This window comes from Cyanistes caeruleus, unplaced genomic scaffold (genome assembly GCF_971803275.1).
Source record: "Cyanistes caeruleus unplaced genomic scaffold, bCyaCae1.hap1.1 HAP1_SCAFFOLD_69, whole genome shotgun sequence".
Classification (NCBI taxonomy): domain Eukaryota; kingdom Metazoa; phylum Chordata; class Aves; order Passeriformes; family Paridae; genus Cyanistes; species Cyanistes caeruleus.
The window spans coordinates 1,954,025-1,971,525 of NW_028255886.1; the positions used below are offsets into that span (position 1 = coordinate 1,954,025).

Genomic DNA, 17,501 nt, shown 5'->3' on the forward strand with positions numbered 1-17,501 from the left:
CAAACTAAGGGCCGCTACCATGGCATTCCAGCGGTTTTCTCAGGTACCGCTGAATTTAGTTACTGATTCTGCTTATGTAGCAGATCTCGCTAAGCGTTTAGATTGTGTGCTCCTGAAAGAAGTTGATAATGAGCATCTATTTCAGCTGCTGAAGTCTTTGTGGTGTGTAATCCAAGCTCGAGTTCACCCATATTACATTCTGCATATTCAGAGTCATACCAATCTACCAGGTTTCATAGCAGAAGGTAATGCCAGGGCTGATAGGTTGGCTAACCCTGCTTGGGTAGTGCCTCAGCCTGACAAAATTGCACAAGCCAAAGCATCGCATGATTTTTTCCACCAAAGCGCACATACTTTGCAAAAACAGTTTCACTTAACACCGACCGAAGCGCGTGACATTGTCAGTTCTTGTGCTGACTGTCATGGGCTCGCAGCACCTCTGCCAGCGGGGGTGAACCCCAGAGGGTTGAAAGCCCTGCAGCTTTGGCAGACAGATGTCACTCACATTGCTGAGTTTGGCAGACTTAAGTATGTGCATGTGTCTGTAGACACCTTTTCATCTGCTATGTGGGCATCTGCTCACACCGGGGAAAAGGGTCGTGATGTTATTGCCCATTGGAAAATCGCATTTGCAGTCTTGGGCATACCTTCTTCTGTGAAAACTGACAATGGTCCTGCCTACACCTCACAAAAGACACGACGATTTTTACAGTTATGGGGAGTTTCACATGCATTTGGTATTCCACATTCTCCCACTGGGCAGGCTATTGTCGAACGCGCTCATGGTACCTTAAAACGTGTTCTAGAAAAAGAAAACGGGGATGGTTGGAGAAACTCCACACAGCCGACTGGAGAAAGCCTTGTACACAATTAATCACCTCACAGTGCAAAAGAATTCAGATAATCCTGTCATCTTGAATCATTTTCTTTCATTGCAGTCTTCAGGCGAGGTGCACCTGCCTCGAGCGAATGTTTGGGTGAGAGACCTGACCACCAACAAGTGGCAAGGCCCGTGCGAGCTCATCGCTTGGGGTCGTGGGTATGCATGCATCTCCACGGACACTGGAGTACAGTGGATACCTGCAAGGTGTGTTCGCCCTGATCTGCAGCATCAAAAGCAGAAAGCAGTCAACAGGCGACGGTCAGATGGTGACCAAGATATCGATCATCATTCAGATGGTCCTTCTACAAGCAGAGACTAAATATTCTTACCTGTTGACAAGTTAAACTGTCAGTTTGAACAAATTAACAATGTTATTTGTTGTGTGAGAGTGTGTGTTGGTTTACTGAATTAGAGACATTGGAGTCAACCATCGAATCCCTGCAAAGAAAACAATTCTTAAATACCAAAACATAAGCCAAAATTCTAGATTAATTCTAGATTAGCATCCATTCAAAGTTCTAGCAAAGAACCCTCTTGTGCTGTGTTTGTTCTCCCTCCTGCAAGGGCCCAGCAGGACGTGACAAACACTGCCCTTTTATTTTTTTTTAACAAAAAGGGTGAATTATGGATGCTAAATCTAAACCACAGTGCCTGTACAAATTACAGGCCGCCTGGCCCCTCGGGCTTCCTGAGAAAATAGCCTGGGAAAAATATGAGAAGGAATTAAAACAATTCTCAGGGACACTAAACAGCCTTGCAGGTGTTGTTTTGCAGTTTTGTTTTCACTTGCAGGAGAAGGCCAGGGGGGTGATGGGCCCCCCTGACCAATGACGGTGATGTAGCACTTTGTTAACCAATAGGAGTTTCTTTTCTGTACCTTTCACGTACCAGTCTATAAAACAGGCCTGAAGTAATAAACCAGAGAATTCTCGTGTTTTGACTCCCTTGAGAGTCCGTGTCGTTCTTTATCGCCGTTCCCAATCGGAACGACAGTTGTGAAGTAAAAGGCAGGTGGGGGACAGGACTGTTCAGAGAAGGGCTGAGCTACAGCTTGAGCAAGCTGAAAAATGTCATTTGGGGTCATCCCAGATTGATTTCATTTCAGAAGTTATGGAAGAAGTTTAATTTTGGGAGGTGTCATGTATTCCCTTGGAAGTGGACACTCTGCAGACTTGAGCTGCATTGCCAAAATGCTCAAGTCTCTGCTGCAGGTCACAGCGTTTCTTCTTTGGCTGATCCCGGCCTGGTGCTGTGCCCAGCAGAGCCCTGGCAGAGCCCAGAGCAGCCTTAGCATCCGCAGAGCCCAGCTGCAAGGAGAGAAACCAGAAACCGTCTGTCAGCTGAAGGCTCCTGTCCCCTTGTCCCAGCCACCCGCGGTGCCCAGGCCATGCTGGCCGTGCTCAGAGCTGGGCCCAAAGCTGCCCATCACTGCTGCCTTTGGGAGCAGAGCAGGAGGGCAGGACATGTGCCCAGCCTGCAGCCAGCCACAGCAGATCCAACCCCTCAGCAGCTGCCCAGAGTGGGATGCTCCTGTGCCTGCTGCCATCTCCCAAAAGCTCTTGTCCCACCCATGCCAAGGAGATGAGGACCCACCTCACGCCATCTGCTGCCAGAAGAAAAGCTGGTCCCAAACAATGTCCTCAGCCTTCTCCAAGGGCACGGCCCATCCACACCACAGCTGGTCCCAAGCACTTCCCAATCCAGACTGGATCCCACCTAGAACACTTCCTTTAGAAAAACAAACAAGAAATTAATGAAAATAGGATACAGACAAAAAGGGGAAACAAGAAAAATGGTAAAATATCTTATGTCTGTCAGGAGCTTGAGGAAGGCCCAACCCCTACATTCTAAGGAAAACCCACCCATGGGTGAGGGAAGCCCATGCTTTCTCCCTTCCCCCCTGCACTGTCCCCCAAAATCATGGTGATCCCAAAACAAAGGAGGGGAGTGGAGCAGCCCAAGCCCTTCCTTGAGAGCACAGCAAAGCAGCCGTGCTCAGGTTCTGGAGTCCCACCTGTGCTCCTGCCATGGGGGTTTGTTTGTGTCGGGCTGGCTGCCCCAGCCCCAGCCCAGGGCACGGTGGGTGGTGGGGGCTGTTGGCAGGGCCAGCATCCCACTCCCATTTTGTAACCACCCCAGCCCACGCCCCCAGCCCTGCCAAAAACCATCAGGGCAGCCACAGAAGAATCAGTTGCATCCACCTCAGCAAAAAGGAAACCTTTGATTCCCGGCCAAGGCACAAATCTGGGAACATCCCCCTGGGTCTGAAATGAACTGAAAATTCTCTGTGGAGCCTGGCTTTGAAGAAGGTGACAGAATCAAAGTCCATCATCACCAGCTCCCACTGGCCAGGTGGAGGAAGAGGTTGTCATTCTTGCTGTTGTCCTCCATGTCTCCAGAAGCAGCAGCAGCAGCCCCACCTGGTACAGCTTCTCCAGGGGCTCCTTCTTCCCTGGGGTGACACCAGGCTGTCAGGGATCTGCCCAGGGCCCAGCTGTCAGTGAACCAGGACTAGCAAAACTAGCTCAAATGGCAACCACCAGTGCTGGGCAGAGCAGCTCAGATCCAGCACAAGGGCTGTGTGTTCCCATTCGATGATCCCTGTGCAGTGACACAGGCAGGACAAAAAAGTCTGGGTTTCTTTGCTGCTGATTGCCAGGGTATGTGTGGAGCTGTAACTTACCAGGTCCCTGCATCACTGTGCCTGTGGCTCTCTCCCTTCTTCTAGGGCAGATGAATATCCTGCATCCAGGGATCACAGAACAGGTCTTCTAATGAGGGCCTGTCCAAGGAGTGCAGGGATAAACACCACCTGATCAGAGCAGATCTGGGGAGAGAAACCACAAACCACTGGTCAGTTGGAGAAGGCTCCTGTCTGCTTTGCCCCACTATTCCCATGTCCAGGCCATGCTGGATGTGCTCAGAGCTGGGGCTAAATTTTCCCATCAATTCTTTGTTTTGGAGGAGAGCAGGAGAGCAGGACATGTACCACCTCCTCAGCAGCTGCCAGAGCGGGATGCTCACGAGCCCACTACTGTCTCCCAACATTGGTGTTCCCCCCGTACCCAGAGATGAGGATCCACCCTGGGAGAGCCATTGTAGCAGCGGGAGCTGGGCCCAGCTGATGTTCCTGCCCCTCCTGAAAGGGTGCTCCCCGCAGACCATCCCATGCAGCAGGATGCCCAGGGTCCAGACGGTTGCTGCCTCGCCATGGTACCACCCGAAGTCGGTCCATTCCGGGGGGCTGTATGATGGTGTTCCTATGGAATATGGATGGAGCTCATCAGGGGGATGCTGCTGCTCCCAGAGTCTGACCCCATCAGCCCTGGGCATGTGGGGGCTGCCCCAGTGGGACATGGGTTGACCCGCAGCCCTCTCGCCAGCACCTAGGACTTGGGTACAAACCCAAGGTTTGAAAAGAAGCCACTGGGTATTGGAAGAGGGCAGTGGAAACCCTGGCAAGGCCCGACCATGACACACAAAGGGAAATACCCACTCAGTGCTGGGGAAAAATCATACCCACATCCTCCCTGCTGGCATTGCCCAATAAATATTTTGAACTAAGGCAAACGAGGGAAGCACAGCAGACCAAGCCCATTCTCACCTGCACACCAAATCAGCTGGTGCACAGGTTCTGGCTCCCCCTCTCTGCTTCCCCCTTCCATGGGGGATTTTGTCAGGCTGGCTGCCCCAGCCCCAGTCCTGGGAGAATCCCTGCTGCCACACCCTGGTTGGGCCAGGAGATATTGGGACCGGTGTGTGGGCTCACCTGCAAATTGAGTGTAGGCTGTCTCCTGCAGGTAGGTGCCACAGCCGAAGTCCGTCAACTTTGCCTGGCCAGTGTCCAGGTCAACCAGGATGTTCTCTGGTTTGATGTCTCGGTGCAGGACCCCGCAGCTGGTGCAGTGCCGCACGGCTTCCAGGACCTGCCGGAACAGCTCCCGCGCCTCTTCCTCAGACAGGAACCTATGTGCCCGAATCAAACGCTGCAGGTCCTGACACTGCTCTGGGCACTCCAGCACCATCACGATGTAGTTGGGGAGCTCAAACCATTCCAGCAGCTGCACCACACCAGGGAAGCCTGTGGACACCTTGTCCAGCAGCACTATCTCCAGTGGTGCGCTGGTGCCGTCGGGCTGCGGGAGGAGCACGGTGCCGTCAGTGGGGCTGAGGCCGTGCCAGGGCTCGGGAAGCCCTCGGCCAGCCTGGGATGCTCTGCGCCCTGCGCTGGCCCCACGCCCGCTCTCCTTCCAGGTGTCCTGGCAGCTCCCACCCTGCCAGGCCCCGGCTCATCCCCGCCCGGCACGCCCCGGCTTCTGCCGCTGGCCCCGCTCACTCGCCAGCTCGCCCCAGTGTCGGATGCGGTTCCGTGGCACCTTTTTGATGGCCACCTGTAAGCCAAAGGGAACAGCTGATTCAGCTTACCACATGCTGTGTCCAGCCCCATCCTACTCCTCCGCCCCCTCCTCCTCTGCCACCCGCCGCTGGCCCCTCTGCTCACCGGGAGTCCGTCCGAGAGCCGAGTGGCTGCGAAAACTCTGCCGAAGCCACCGCGCCCCAGCAGCGAGCCGATCCCATAGTGCTCCTGCAGGGCCTGCTGCGCCTTCCCTGGGGGCGAGTCGCGGCCATCAGCGCTCGGCCCGGGGACAGGAACGGCCCCCGAGCGCTCCCCGAGCTCCCCGGGCCGGGCATCCGCAGGCGTTCCCTCATTGGAACGCGGCAGCGGCGGCTCGGGGCCAGCGGCCGCGCTGCCGAGCGGCGGAGCTCGGGCCGGGGAAGCCGCAGCGGAGGCGGCGGCAGCGGCCGCGCCGCCTGTGTCCTCCGCGGGCCCCGGGAGGAGCCGGGGCCGGGGGCAGGGCCGGGGTCAGAACCAGAACCGAAACCGGAACTAGAGCCTGTGTCGGGGATGGGGCCGAGGGCAGGCCAGGCAGAGCCAAAGGGCAGAAATGCCGCCCCAGCCCCAGGCACTGATGCCCGTCCAGCACAGCCAGAGCTGGGCAAAGAGGATACCTCGGTGGGATGGGGGCGGGGCAGGGATGGGGACAGGGCCGGGTACGGGGGCATGGCCTGGTTGGGCACGGGGGGAGGAAGACTAGGAGAAGAGGGGGCACTGGGAAAGGGAAACCGGGAGAGGATGCGGGACCACGGGAGAGGCAGAGGAGAATCGACAGAGTCGATAAAGCTGCTGCTTTCATGCTGCTGCCGCTGCTGCTGCAACTGAAGCACCGGGACCGTTTGTCCCCGTGTCCGTTTGTCCGTTGCCCGCTCGGCCCCGGCCCGAGCCCCGCGCTCCCCGGGCAGCCCCTGAGACTGGCCAAACTCGGGAACTTTGCCGTGTTGAGCCAAGAGCCAGAGTCTTGACTCCTGCACAGGGGCACAGGAATGCCCTTGGCTGCTGCTGTGCCTTGTCCCTGCTGAGGGTCAGGCACCATCTGAGCACATTCCCTGAATGCAGAATTTGTACCCGACCCAAGCACTGCACTTGTGTCTCCAGCATTGCTTTCCAAGGAAAACAGGGCAAGGCAAACTGGGTATAGCTCATGGTATTTTACAGTGTCTAAAACTTGCCAAGTCTCAGATCTTAGAGGTGAGATCCATTTGGAATGAATGGGATGGAGAAAGTGCAAGATGGAAAAGGGGAACATAAAAATAAATAGAGAAAAATAGAGAAAAACATATTGGTTGTTTCTTTTGATTTGATTTTCATTTCTTAAAAAAGCTGCTTCAATTTTCCCAGAATCTTCTCCACAGTCCTGTCTGTTCTTTCCAAAAACCTGTCCTGGAGAACAAGGCGCAGCTCCTGTCACAAGATGTGCCCCCAGCTGCAGCTTCTCTTGGCTTCCCACACTGTGACTGCAGCACAACTCTTGCAGCAAAGCAGGACAAATATTTGAAGCACTCTTTTACCCAAAGAAAACATGATGGGCTACCAGGAATTGCTGGGGAATACAAGCCTGGCTGAATGTGGAGAAAGAATCTCCAGAGCCTGCAGCCAGCAGTGGAGAGCTAATCATTCCAAATGCCCCATGGACATCTTGGAAGTGATCTGGAACATGAAGATGGGCTGACAGAGAGAGTTGGTTTCTGTGTTCAGTTTAGATGATTCTACATCTCTTGCAGTGGTTGAAATCAAGAGCACAATCAGTTAATGATAAGCATCAGAACATGATAAGCTGGACCTCTCTGGATGACAGAAAGAATGTGAAAAGGAGAAATGCAGGGAATGACTTGGTGAACTTTGTATATAAGAAGGTACATTTTTTCCTAATAATTCCCTATTCTTTCCCTTTGCTTTTATCCTTTTAACAATGCCAATTGCATCTCAGATTCCCAATGAAATGAGAACCCTGAGCTTGTGGAACTGCCTGAAGGGTGCCCTGTGCCTTTTTCTTCTGCTGCTCAGAAGAAACAGTAAAGTGAATTTGGGAAGTTCTGTTTTTTCCTATTCCTGGTGGATTTTTTCATTTTATTTGCCACTGCAGAGGCCATTTCTGTGATGGCCTCTGTCAGTTGATTCTATTTCAGCAGCAGCAGCAGCAACAGGGCTGTGTTTGAGCACTGCAAATGTGACCTGTGTGGCTCTAATTCTCCTTGATTTTGTGCTCAGGGAGTTGGGAGCATTTTGATCTCTACTGATCATGATGCCTGAAACAAAAATCCTGAGTTCCCTGTCACAAAAGCACAGTGAGTAGCACTGGTTGAAAGAGGCAATTGCAGCTGTACTGCTAAAATTCAGGTAGCAAGCAGAAGAGGGGCAAGAGCAGCCGGGATCTACAATTGCCAAGGCCAAGGCACCAACAGCCTCCTGCTGTCACCTCAGGGTGAGTAAAACAGTGCTGAAAACAGCGCAGGAACCCATTCCTTTCTTCCTCTGAGGGCTGGCTGAGGGCAGCAGAGGCGGGCCTGAGGAATCAGGGCTGTTTGTGGGGGATTGTTGCTGTAGTCCAGAATTGCCCTGGCAAAAGCCCTGGGAAGCCGAGGCAGGAGCAGGTGGGAAGGGCCGGCGCTGCTGCTGCTCGTGGCCGGGAGCCCCGGCCGGGCCGGGCCGGCGCCCGCTGCGCTGCGGCTGCTGCTGCTGCCAGAGCCGGGCGGGACTCGGGGACAGGGAATGGACACGGGGGGACAGAAAAGGCCTTGGGGGCTGCAGGGATGTTGGTGCTCGGGCCAGCGCCAGCACAGAGCTTCAGCCCGCAATGAACCCCGAGGGAAACGCTGGGGAAAGGCTCCATTCAGCCTTTGTTTACTCGGTGCTGTGAAGGGACCGAAATAAAAGGAGAAAGAGCAGGGCCCGAGCCCTTCTATTTTGGGAGGAGCCCCTGGGGCTGTGAGGGGCTGTGAGGGGCTGTGAGGGGCCATGAGGAGCCTCAGCCCTGGCAGGAGGGGGTCCCACCATGTCCCCAGGGCAGGGCCGCTGTGAGGGGCCGCGAGTGCAGACGTGGCAGCAGAGCGGGCTTGGGGCGCCTCTGGGAGGGGATGAGACCCTTCCCCAGCTCCAAACCACACCAAACCCGGCATTAACAGGATTTTCCTTTGTTAGAATCCACTGATAACTTGGAGTTGACTGTAGAATTTAATCCCAGTGGGAAAAGCAAGGGAATTTTCCCAGTGAGAGACATCCAGCCATTGTTATTCATGTCTAAGATTTAAAAGTCTTGACAGTAAAAAGTAATACTAATAAATAATAGTAACAACAAGAATCAGAAATAAGGCCTCAAATACCAAGAATCAGCTCAGAAGCATGTTTTTGTTTGTAGTAATAGATTAGTCCTAAAGAAATAAATGAATTAGATTTTATTTGTAATTCAGACATGTTTCATCTTTTTCAAAGGCTCTGGTCCCCTTTCCTCCAGGGTCATTTCCTTTCCTCACCCACTTTCTAATAGGTAGAAGGGAGTTAAGCACACTGGAAAAGACAACAGCTCCTGGTTCAAAGGGAAGAAGCCACCACTCCAGCGAACATGAATTGCCCCCAGGCACGTGTGTGCACTTGAAGGGTGAGCGAGTCTTGGGGACAGAGATCTCAAACTCCTTCTAAGGCTGGGAGAAACCCACAAGTGGCAAAGTATCATTGTGGGTCAGCTCCTGCTGAAATTCCATTCCCCCACACCCTCCAAATGGGCAGGCAGGGCTGGGCTCTGGCAGGGTTCAGTTTTGAGTGCCTTGTGCTCCCTGGCATGGAAGTGATCCTTTGAACTCTGGTATTGATGGATTGTGGTATGGCTGCTGAAAGAGGAGGGGGAATCTCAGGAGACAGGAAAGTCTCTCGTTCTCCCTTCTCCCTGCAGAACCCCCTCTCCAAAGAGAAATGCCTGCCCTGGGTTTCCATGAGACCCCTTCCCTCAGGCCAGTGTCTGAGCCACTGTGTGGTCTGCAGGAGCCAAAGCCAGAGGAGTCCCAATATCAGTCACCCCACGGTCCCCACACAGCGGGAGAAAGCACTGCTTGCAGTGGGGCTGCTGATCTGTGACCCATCCTGGTTCCATCCACCCCACTCCTCTCAGCCACAGACACCAGAAGGATCCCAGGAAAGCCACAGTGCTGTACCAGATGCCAGGAGCACTCCCTGCTGTGGCCTCAGGGATGCTGGGTGACCTCGTCGATGAGGATCTCTGGCTGGTGATTGAATGTGTGGATGGAGGCCCTTGACAGGAGGTTGTTGGAGACACGCATGGGGCTGAAGGAGAGATGGCAGCTGTCAGTTGGGGGGGCAGGGACCCCGCTTGGGAGTCCATTGCCTTGGACACCCTCAGCCACAAAATGTCCAAGAAGTCACACAAGGCTTTGGCACTCTCAGCCTTCTTTCCCCTAAGTTCCAGCTTTATGTACATTTACAGTAGAGAACCTTGCTTGTTTCTAGAACTAGAACAAAGATCCCAGATGGAACAAGCCTTGCTCGTTTTAGTCAGAAGCATCAGTGACCAAAAGTTGTATTTCCTTTGGTTTGCTCACATCTTTGTTCCTTCTCAGTGTTCAGGCTGAGTGTCCTCATTTGCTGCATTTTCTGAGTTCCTCTTGGATCCATTGAGCAGTAGGTTGTGCGATCTCAAGATCCTTTGTGCTCCTTGGTGACCCAGGAGAACCTTGCAGGCAGTTTTTGGGGGAGCTGCTGCTGTGATGTCACAGGAACATTGCCGTGTCCTTGTGGTGTTCCTGTTATTGTGGGGCACAGAGGCCTCAGTGTCAGAGCAGCTCTGGGTGCTGCTCATTGCCTGAGGATCCTCCTGCCCGAGGCATTCTCAGCAGCCAGCCCAGCCCCTGATGGGTGTCCTTCTGTCCTTGCAGGTGGACAGACAGTCTGCAGACATGTGCAGCACAGCCAAAATGATCCAGCAAGTGCTTGCTGCAGTTTGCACTCTGGACTCTGTGGCTTCTTATGAGTATTTTTTAACCCACTGGGCCCCTAAGTCGAGGATTTCCCCAGGTGCACCATATGTGCCTTTGGGATTGCTGTAGACTTTCCATTCTTTCTTTGGAACGGAGGTGATTTGGAATGAAAATTACCATTAAGATGCCATTTATTTGGGAAAGCTCCTGCCAACAGCTTCTTAAAAAAGGGGTTGTTTGTAGCCAGCAGGGTGTGCAGAGCATTTGAAATGTAGCTGGGGAGAGGAGGGGGAGGTTCTGTTCCCCAAGAGGAGAGTCTGTGGCAGCAGATCCTGGAACTCCCTCTCTTTGCTTGTCCAGCCAAAAACTGGACATGGCCTTGTATTTTGTGCTGTTCTCTTGCTTGCTGTGTGATTCAAAAGGACTGTGACTCCAGGAGGGAAGCTTTGAAAGTAAAATGCTCTCTTGGCATTGACTTGTTGTGTGGGATTTTCCAGTACAGGCAGCTTTTTCTCCTAACAGCATCTGGTTCAGGTGAAGGTCCCCTCACACATGGACGCTGGGAAGCTCCTTCTTCAGTGAGCAGGAAAGGAACCTTTGGTGTTCAGAGATACCTGTTGTTCCCTTTCAACACCAATATGAGCCCAGTAAGCTCCATTATGATCCTTGTCACATGCCAGCACTCCCAGGATGGTCCCAGTTGCCTCTGGCTAAATCAACCCAGTCAGTCCCAGTATGATGCCATTTGCTCCCAGCATGCTTCCAGTTGCTCCCAGTGTAAGAGATGGTCCAAAGATTCCCTCATCTGTCTCACAACTGTCTCAAAGACAGAGACTGAGACCCTGAATATCACAAGGGACTTGGTTTGGGGGTTTGGGCCTAGCTGAGATGGATGTTTGCTCAGTGATTGTTTGCAGGTGGTTGCATGGTACACTGCTCTCGTTCCTGCTGGTGAGCAGAGGCTTGGTAACCTGCGCAACGGGTTTTCCACAACTCATGGCTCTCATTCCTGCTGGTGAGCAGAGGCTTGTGCGTGGTACCCTGTGCAATGGGTTTTCCACAACACCTTGTCCTTGTTCCTGCTGGTGAGCAAAGACTTTCAAGACATGGATTGCTCTGTACCCTACACCTGCTCCCCGCGCAATGGAATTCATCACAATGATCATCAGTCTCCTCTGGTTTTGGCCCTGCGCCCCTCGCTTTGCAAAAGACTATAAAATTATACCCCAAACTTACCTTCCTTTGAGATCTCCCCAACAGACAGAAGACTCTGTGTTGTTGGACGGCTGAGTGGACTTCGACGTTGGTAGCTATAATCCCCTTACTCTCTTTTCCTTATGCTTTGCTTTCTCTTTTCTTTCCCTCTATCGCATATTAGTGCTGATGAGCACTCAATAAAGTGTGTTTTGCTGTTTAATTCCTTGGTTTGCTGATAATCTTTTGTAGTCTAAGACCAACTAAAAGAACCACATCACGAATCCCACCTTGCGGATCGTGACATAAATTGGCGTCATGGACAGGATTCTGAGAGACAGAAGGGGTTGCAGGTTTGTTTTGCAGTCTGTATCAGGGGAAGGACGTTTCGCTTCAGCCTCACCTAGCCTGCCACGCTGCTGAGCAGTGTCTAGAAAGCAAGGGAGGTGACTCGAATTTCTTGCAGACTGCACACGCCCAGGTGAAAAGCACCCCTACACTCATTTGAGGGCTCTGTCTTCAGAATTTTACACGGGATCTTTGAGTACAAAAGGTGGGACTTACTGGTTTTTTATATGCTGACTGCTTGGTGTAGCAGAGAGACAACCTGAATTTTAACATAAAGGGGTGCCTCCCAAGCAGATTTGGTCTCTTCATCCATACAGGGAAACGAACGGTGACGTGGCAAAGGCAGCGTCTGTGCGTAACTTAAGTCTTACCTCCCTTTAGTGGTACTGGACCCTTCACATACACAAAGATGAGTGAACACACTGAAAACTCTAGTGCAAAAGATAAAGCTGCATTCATTGCTTTGTTAGCAAAGCACAAAGCCCTCCCCAGCTGGGGAAGAATGGGCTCAAAATAATTAGTTCAACCTGGAAAATGTAACTGATAGTATTTGCTCTCTGCAACATGAGTCAAAGTTAAAATTTGGCCGTAATAAAAGCATAATTTGTTCTGTATTGGGAGCTTGCCTTACGTCAGCTGAAGAGGCTCACACGAGACGAAGGCAGGAAGAAATTGCAGTTATTGAATCCCTACAAAATTTAGTTGAAAGTTTGCAAAATGAAAATAATTTGTTACGAACTGCTCTGAGTGAGGAGTGTGCCAAAAATTCATGGTGTGCTGATTCCTTTAAGGAGTCATTGGAAAAAGAAACTCCTCAGATAAATCACATATATCCTCAAGCAGAATTACATTTGGTAAAAAATTGTGGTGAAAACTGTTGCTCACAAATGAGACCTTTGATTAAAACAGAATATAATTATATCAATTATGAAGATCTTGATCAACATATAACCACTAAAGAAATCCCTTACACTGCTACTGAATTGGCTAAGTTGAAAAAAGAGTATGGGCGTCTCCCTCACGAGTCAGAGACAGAATAAGTATTTCGAGTGTCTCTCACAGGGGGAGATCAAATTCGATTATCTGACAATAAGCAAGTGGTTATTTGGGACATGGTGTTTTCTTAACAACAGGAGATAAATGCAATCCATGGTCCCTAACACAGCGAGCTGCATATTGGGCAGGGGGACTTAACCCCCTGGAAAGGGGAGATCCTGTAACTGTAACCGGTTCCCCAGACCAAATTTTAGAAAATATTTATAAAGCAGCTTGTTTGCAACTGATTCATGAAAGAAAATTAATTGCTGGCTATGAATCACCAATGTTGTTACCCTTGAAAGCTGAAATTATGACCCCTTTAATTTGTGGTCTTCCAGAATCACTGAAACCTACAGCAATTCTCCTCCAAACAACCATAGATGATATCCTTGTGGGAGGAGAAGAAAAAGAAGTAATAAAAAATAAAGATTCTGAAAAGAGGTACACCACCTGGGAAAAGATTGTTTGTAGTTAATCCAGCTCTCATAGAAGTAGAAAAAATTGCACAACAACAATCAATTGCATTAAAAGGCCCTTTTGAAATTACTAGGACAGTCACTGCTGGGACTCTCCACCCTGACGGGGTGGCCCAGAGGGCCTCAGTGAGAAAGTGGTATGCCCAGATTGAACATGACTCTAACATCTTCTCAATAACAGAAGGAGCTGTAAAAAATCAGGTGATACAAAAAACTGAGAGCTTAAGTAGCAGCCATGACAAACCTGACTTGGTAATTAAAGAAACCCCTACTAACACAAAAACAGAAAAGGGTAGGCTGATTTCTAGTCTACAGTATTGGTGGAACTTGGGGGTGAAGAAAGGGTACCGAAGTGTTTAATGGTTAACCTGCCACTCGAAAAATTAAGTAAATTTGTCTCTCAGTGGCAGGATTCCAGCCCCATTGTACCAAGCGCTCCACCTCACCCTCAACTGATTCTGGGCAGTGGGCTGAAGCAACACCACTCACAGGTTCTGGACAGTGAGCAAAAACAATCAGCAAACTCTTGGTTCACTGATACCTCTGCCAAATGAGAGGGAGAGGTGTGGAGGTGCAGGGCAGTAGCCCTCCACCTTTCCTCTGCTGAACGAATTGTTACTGAGGAAGAAAGCAGCTCTCAGGCTGCAGTGCTGATAGCTGTTTGGAGTGTTTTCCAGCGTGAGGCACAGAATACCTCTCCTGTCTCTATCTACACTAACTCCTATGCTATGTTCAAGGGATATACTGAGTGGCTTCCTTTTTGGCAACAAAAGGACTGGGAAGTAAATAGAATTCAGGTATGGCAAAAGGAAAAGTGGCAAGAATTTCTACGCTTTCTGCTGGTAAGAGTGGGGATTATATCTTGGTTAGTCCAAACTGAAGCTTAAAAGAACAACAGAAGAATATGCATGGGTAACCTCTGATGCCTTGGGGAAAGAGCATCGGATAAACACGTGCTGGATAATTCCATCATTTTAATCTCCTGCCCCTATGTGGCAGACTCTGTTTTGTTTATTTTCTACAGAAGAACACTGAAGGACATGAAAATCAGATAAACCATGAACTTATAAATTTAAAATAAATGCTGTAGCAAGGCTTATATTTAGTGTAATGATCACATACCATGGTGTGAACACCCCTTTTTGTGCTAAATGACAAAGCTAATGTTTTCTCTTCTTTTATGTTAGCCCAAGGTGATGATGTTCAACACACTGCAGACCAAGTACCAGATCCCACACTGAACTTGTACACAGTCAAGTCGCCGGATTTCATGGCCAGGTTATATCCTGTGAAATTTGGAATCAAGATTGCTGGCTGAATTTAACAGCTGTACAATTGTCCTCTTTTGTGTATGGTAAAACAATACTAAAATACTGGGGAGAACTTGATGTTAATATTGTAACACCTATACCTATCACCACCCAACCACCGGTTATACTGAACCCAAAAATTTTTTGAAATTGGACCCTATATAATCAGGAAAACTGGCCAACAACAAATGCTATTTAATCCAGCATGGTCTGTCAAACAAGTCAAATTACTAATGCAAAACAATGTCTCAGAGATTCAGCCAGCTTGTTCACCTTTTTTGCAAACTTCCTTTGAGGGGTAGACAACCTGGTTGCGAAAGCGAAATTCTTTTCACAAACGGATGACAAGAGATATAACTGGTGTTGTGGGATCAGGACTAGGAGTTTTGAATAGTATTGATTCAGAAGTATTGATGAATAAACTGGCTGTTGCAACTAAAGATTTGACCAAAATACAACAACCACTGAGGTCATCTTTAACTGCTTTGGGAACCCAACAGTGGTTGCTATCAAACATATTACCAAATTGGGAAAGGGTAGATGATCACAAATTAATAATTGATGCACTCAGTGCTACCCAAAACAATGTTTCTCTGGCTCTTAGCTGTATTCAAGCCCAGTTGTGGATGCAGTCAGTTGCTGCATCAATTATCAGAGAGGGTGAAGAAGGCTCCTTTCCCACTGAAATTCGGAAAATAGTCTGGGACAATGCCAATGATTTTGAAAAGGAATTTCAATCTTGGTGGAATTTGGTGAATTTTACCTACGATCCCACCACAAACACAGCCACAGCTTTTGTATTGACAATACGTAATGCTTCAGTACATTCAATCTTTTCTATCATTGTACTGGGGCTAAATCATGACGGAGCTGTTCTCTATCCTTTAGAGCATAGGGAATGGGCCCGTCAGATTGGTGGGAAATGGCAAACTGTTGGTTTAGCAAATTGAATTGTCCAGGAACAACAAGGGTTTATCTGTGAAAGTAATGTAATCAAAGCTCAAGACATTTGTTTAGACACAGAACAGAATATCTGTCATTTTGAAATCCATCCTAATGACACTTCTGAAACAGTGCTTGTGTATATAGGCAATGGATGTGTATGCTTTAGAACTGCTTGTGATAGTATGCTTGTAGAAAACATAGTAGTGGATACTAAGAATCATTCAAATTTTTGTGTATGCAATTTTACTGAGATTGTAGGTTGTGACTTTTCTTATTTAGCTCCTGTTACTTCATATTATCTTTTGCAGTATAATTACACTTTGATTCATCATTTAGTGCCTGCTCCAAATGGAATGAACTTTACTCTGGTGAGGCAATTGTTGTTTCAGCAGGATTTAATTGAAATTTTGGAAAAGATCAAAAAGGATGGAAAAAAGACCTTAGTTACGCTTCACCACAATGTGAAAGAAATACATCGTGTTTTGAAAAGAGTACTTTACATGTTGTTGATACCTCTAAGGTTATTGATACTCAAAGAATTATGCAGGCACTACAATAAATAATTTGACATTGTGACTATGAGGTTAATCATTTTATCATGTTGTATTTTAGAATAAAATGTATTGTTTGTTTTAAGATAAGAAACCAATATGTAAGCCTTAGTTGAAATTACATATATGGATTAGTTTTTCTTTGAAATCAATATATTGATTTTCTTATTGTTTTGTTTTCTCTTTTCCTTTTTCAGTCCCCTATCTTTTCCCTACTACCTGTCTCTGTTTTTTCCGGGATATACTACCAACTGTAATGAGTCCTGAAGACTTCAGCAGAGAACTTTGCAGCAGCACTACGACATCATGCAGAAAGACCTCGACGATTGTGAGCCACGGGGTGGTGTAAGAGATGGTCTGAAGATTCCCTCATCTGTCTCACAACCGTCTCAAGGACAAAGACTGAGACCCTGAATATCACAAGGGACTTGGTTTGGGATTTGGGCCTAGCTGAGATGGATGTTTGCTAAGTGATTGTTTGCAGGTGGTTGCATGGTACACTGCTCTCGTTCCTGCTGGTGAGCAGAGGCTTGTGCATGGTACCCGGTGCAATGGGTTTTCCATGACACATTGCCCTCATTCCTGCTGGTGAGCAAAGACTTTCAAGACATGGATTGCTCTGTACCCTACACCTGCTCCCCGCGCAATGGAATTCATCACAATGATCATCAGTCTCCTCTGGTTTTGGCCCTGCGTCCCTCGCTTTGCAAAAGACTATAAAATTATACCCCAAACTTACCTTCCTTTGAGATCTCCCCAACAGACAGAAGACTCTGCGTCGTTGGACGGCTGAGTGGACTTCGACGTTGGTAGCTATAATCCCCTTACTCTCTTTTCCTTATTCTTTGCCTTCTCCTCTTTTCTATCGCGTATTAGTGTTGATGAGCACTCCATAAAGTGTGTTTTGCTGTTTAAGTCCTTGGTTTGCTGGTAATCTTTTGTAGTCTAAGACCAACTAAAAGAACCACATCACGAATCCCACCTTGTGGATCATGACAAAAGTACAGATCAGAAACATGTCCATGTTGTGCTGGGATCCCCTTCTGTTTTAGGGAACAGGGAACTGGAAGGGGTTTGGGTAAGGCCATGAGAGCCAAATGTCACTGGACATGGCCAAAGCTGCAGAGGGGCCTGGGGAGCTCTAGGTTGGCTCTGGTCACTCTCCATCCTCTTTGCAGGCCCTGTGCAAAATCTCTGGAGGTGCGACAGAACCAGCCCAGGGCCCCTGGAGACTCTCTCCCTCCCACAGAAGTAATCCTCCTTAAAGTGCTGGTGAAAACGAACCCCAATGCTTCCCAGGGTGAAGGAAGTGTTGGCCCAGGAAAGGGAAGCCAGGCCACGGTCTCACCTGCTCCCCGTGCTCGCCACAGAGCAGCCTGGGCAGCCCTGTCCGGCAGGGCCACTGCCAGGAGGAGCAGGAGGAAGAGGTGCA

At 49.4% G+C, this 17,501-nt stretch overlaps 1 protein-coding gene across 1 annotated transcript; it reads right to left on the reverse strand.

Annotated features, from left to right (window-relative positions):
* Positions 1-895: 895 nt before the first annotated feature.
* On the reverse strand, positions 896-15,994 carry LOC111942378 (uncharacterized). Its single transcript, XM_086872641.1, has 8 exons — positions 15,967-15,994; positions 14,490-14,549; positions 5,385-6,210; positions 5,220-5,274; positions 4,653-5,019; positions 3,949-4,143; positions 2,477-3,710; positions 896-2,190 (listed from the first exon to the last, which is right to left on the reverse strand). The coding sequence occupies exons 1-7, from the start codon at positions 15,992-15,994 to the stop codon at positions 3,700-3,702; spliced, it is 1,542 nt and encodes a 513-aa protein (XP_086728767.1). The 3' UTR covers positions 896-2,190; positions 2,477-3,699.
* Positions 15,995-17,501: the final 1,507 nt, after the last annotated feature.

What these genes read in the sequence shown, in the direction of transcription:
- LOC111942378 (XM_086872641.1), bottom strand. Translation starts at nt 15,994, where the DNA reads ATGTATTTCTTTCACATTGTGGTGAAGC. An exon ending in GGCTCTCGGACGGACTCCCG is followed by an intron (nt 5,275 to 5,384) that starts GTGAGCAGAGGG and finishes TTTGGCTTACAG; the next exon opens with GTGGCCATCAAAAAGGTGCC. An exon ending in AGCCTACACTCAATTTGCAG is followed by an intron (nt 4,144 to 4,652) that starts GTGAGCCCACAC and finishes CATATTCCATAG; the next exon opens with GAACACCATCATACAGCCCC.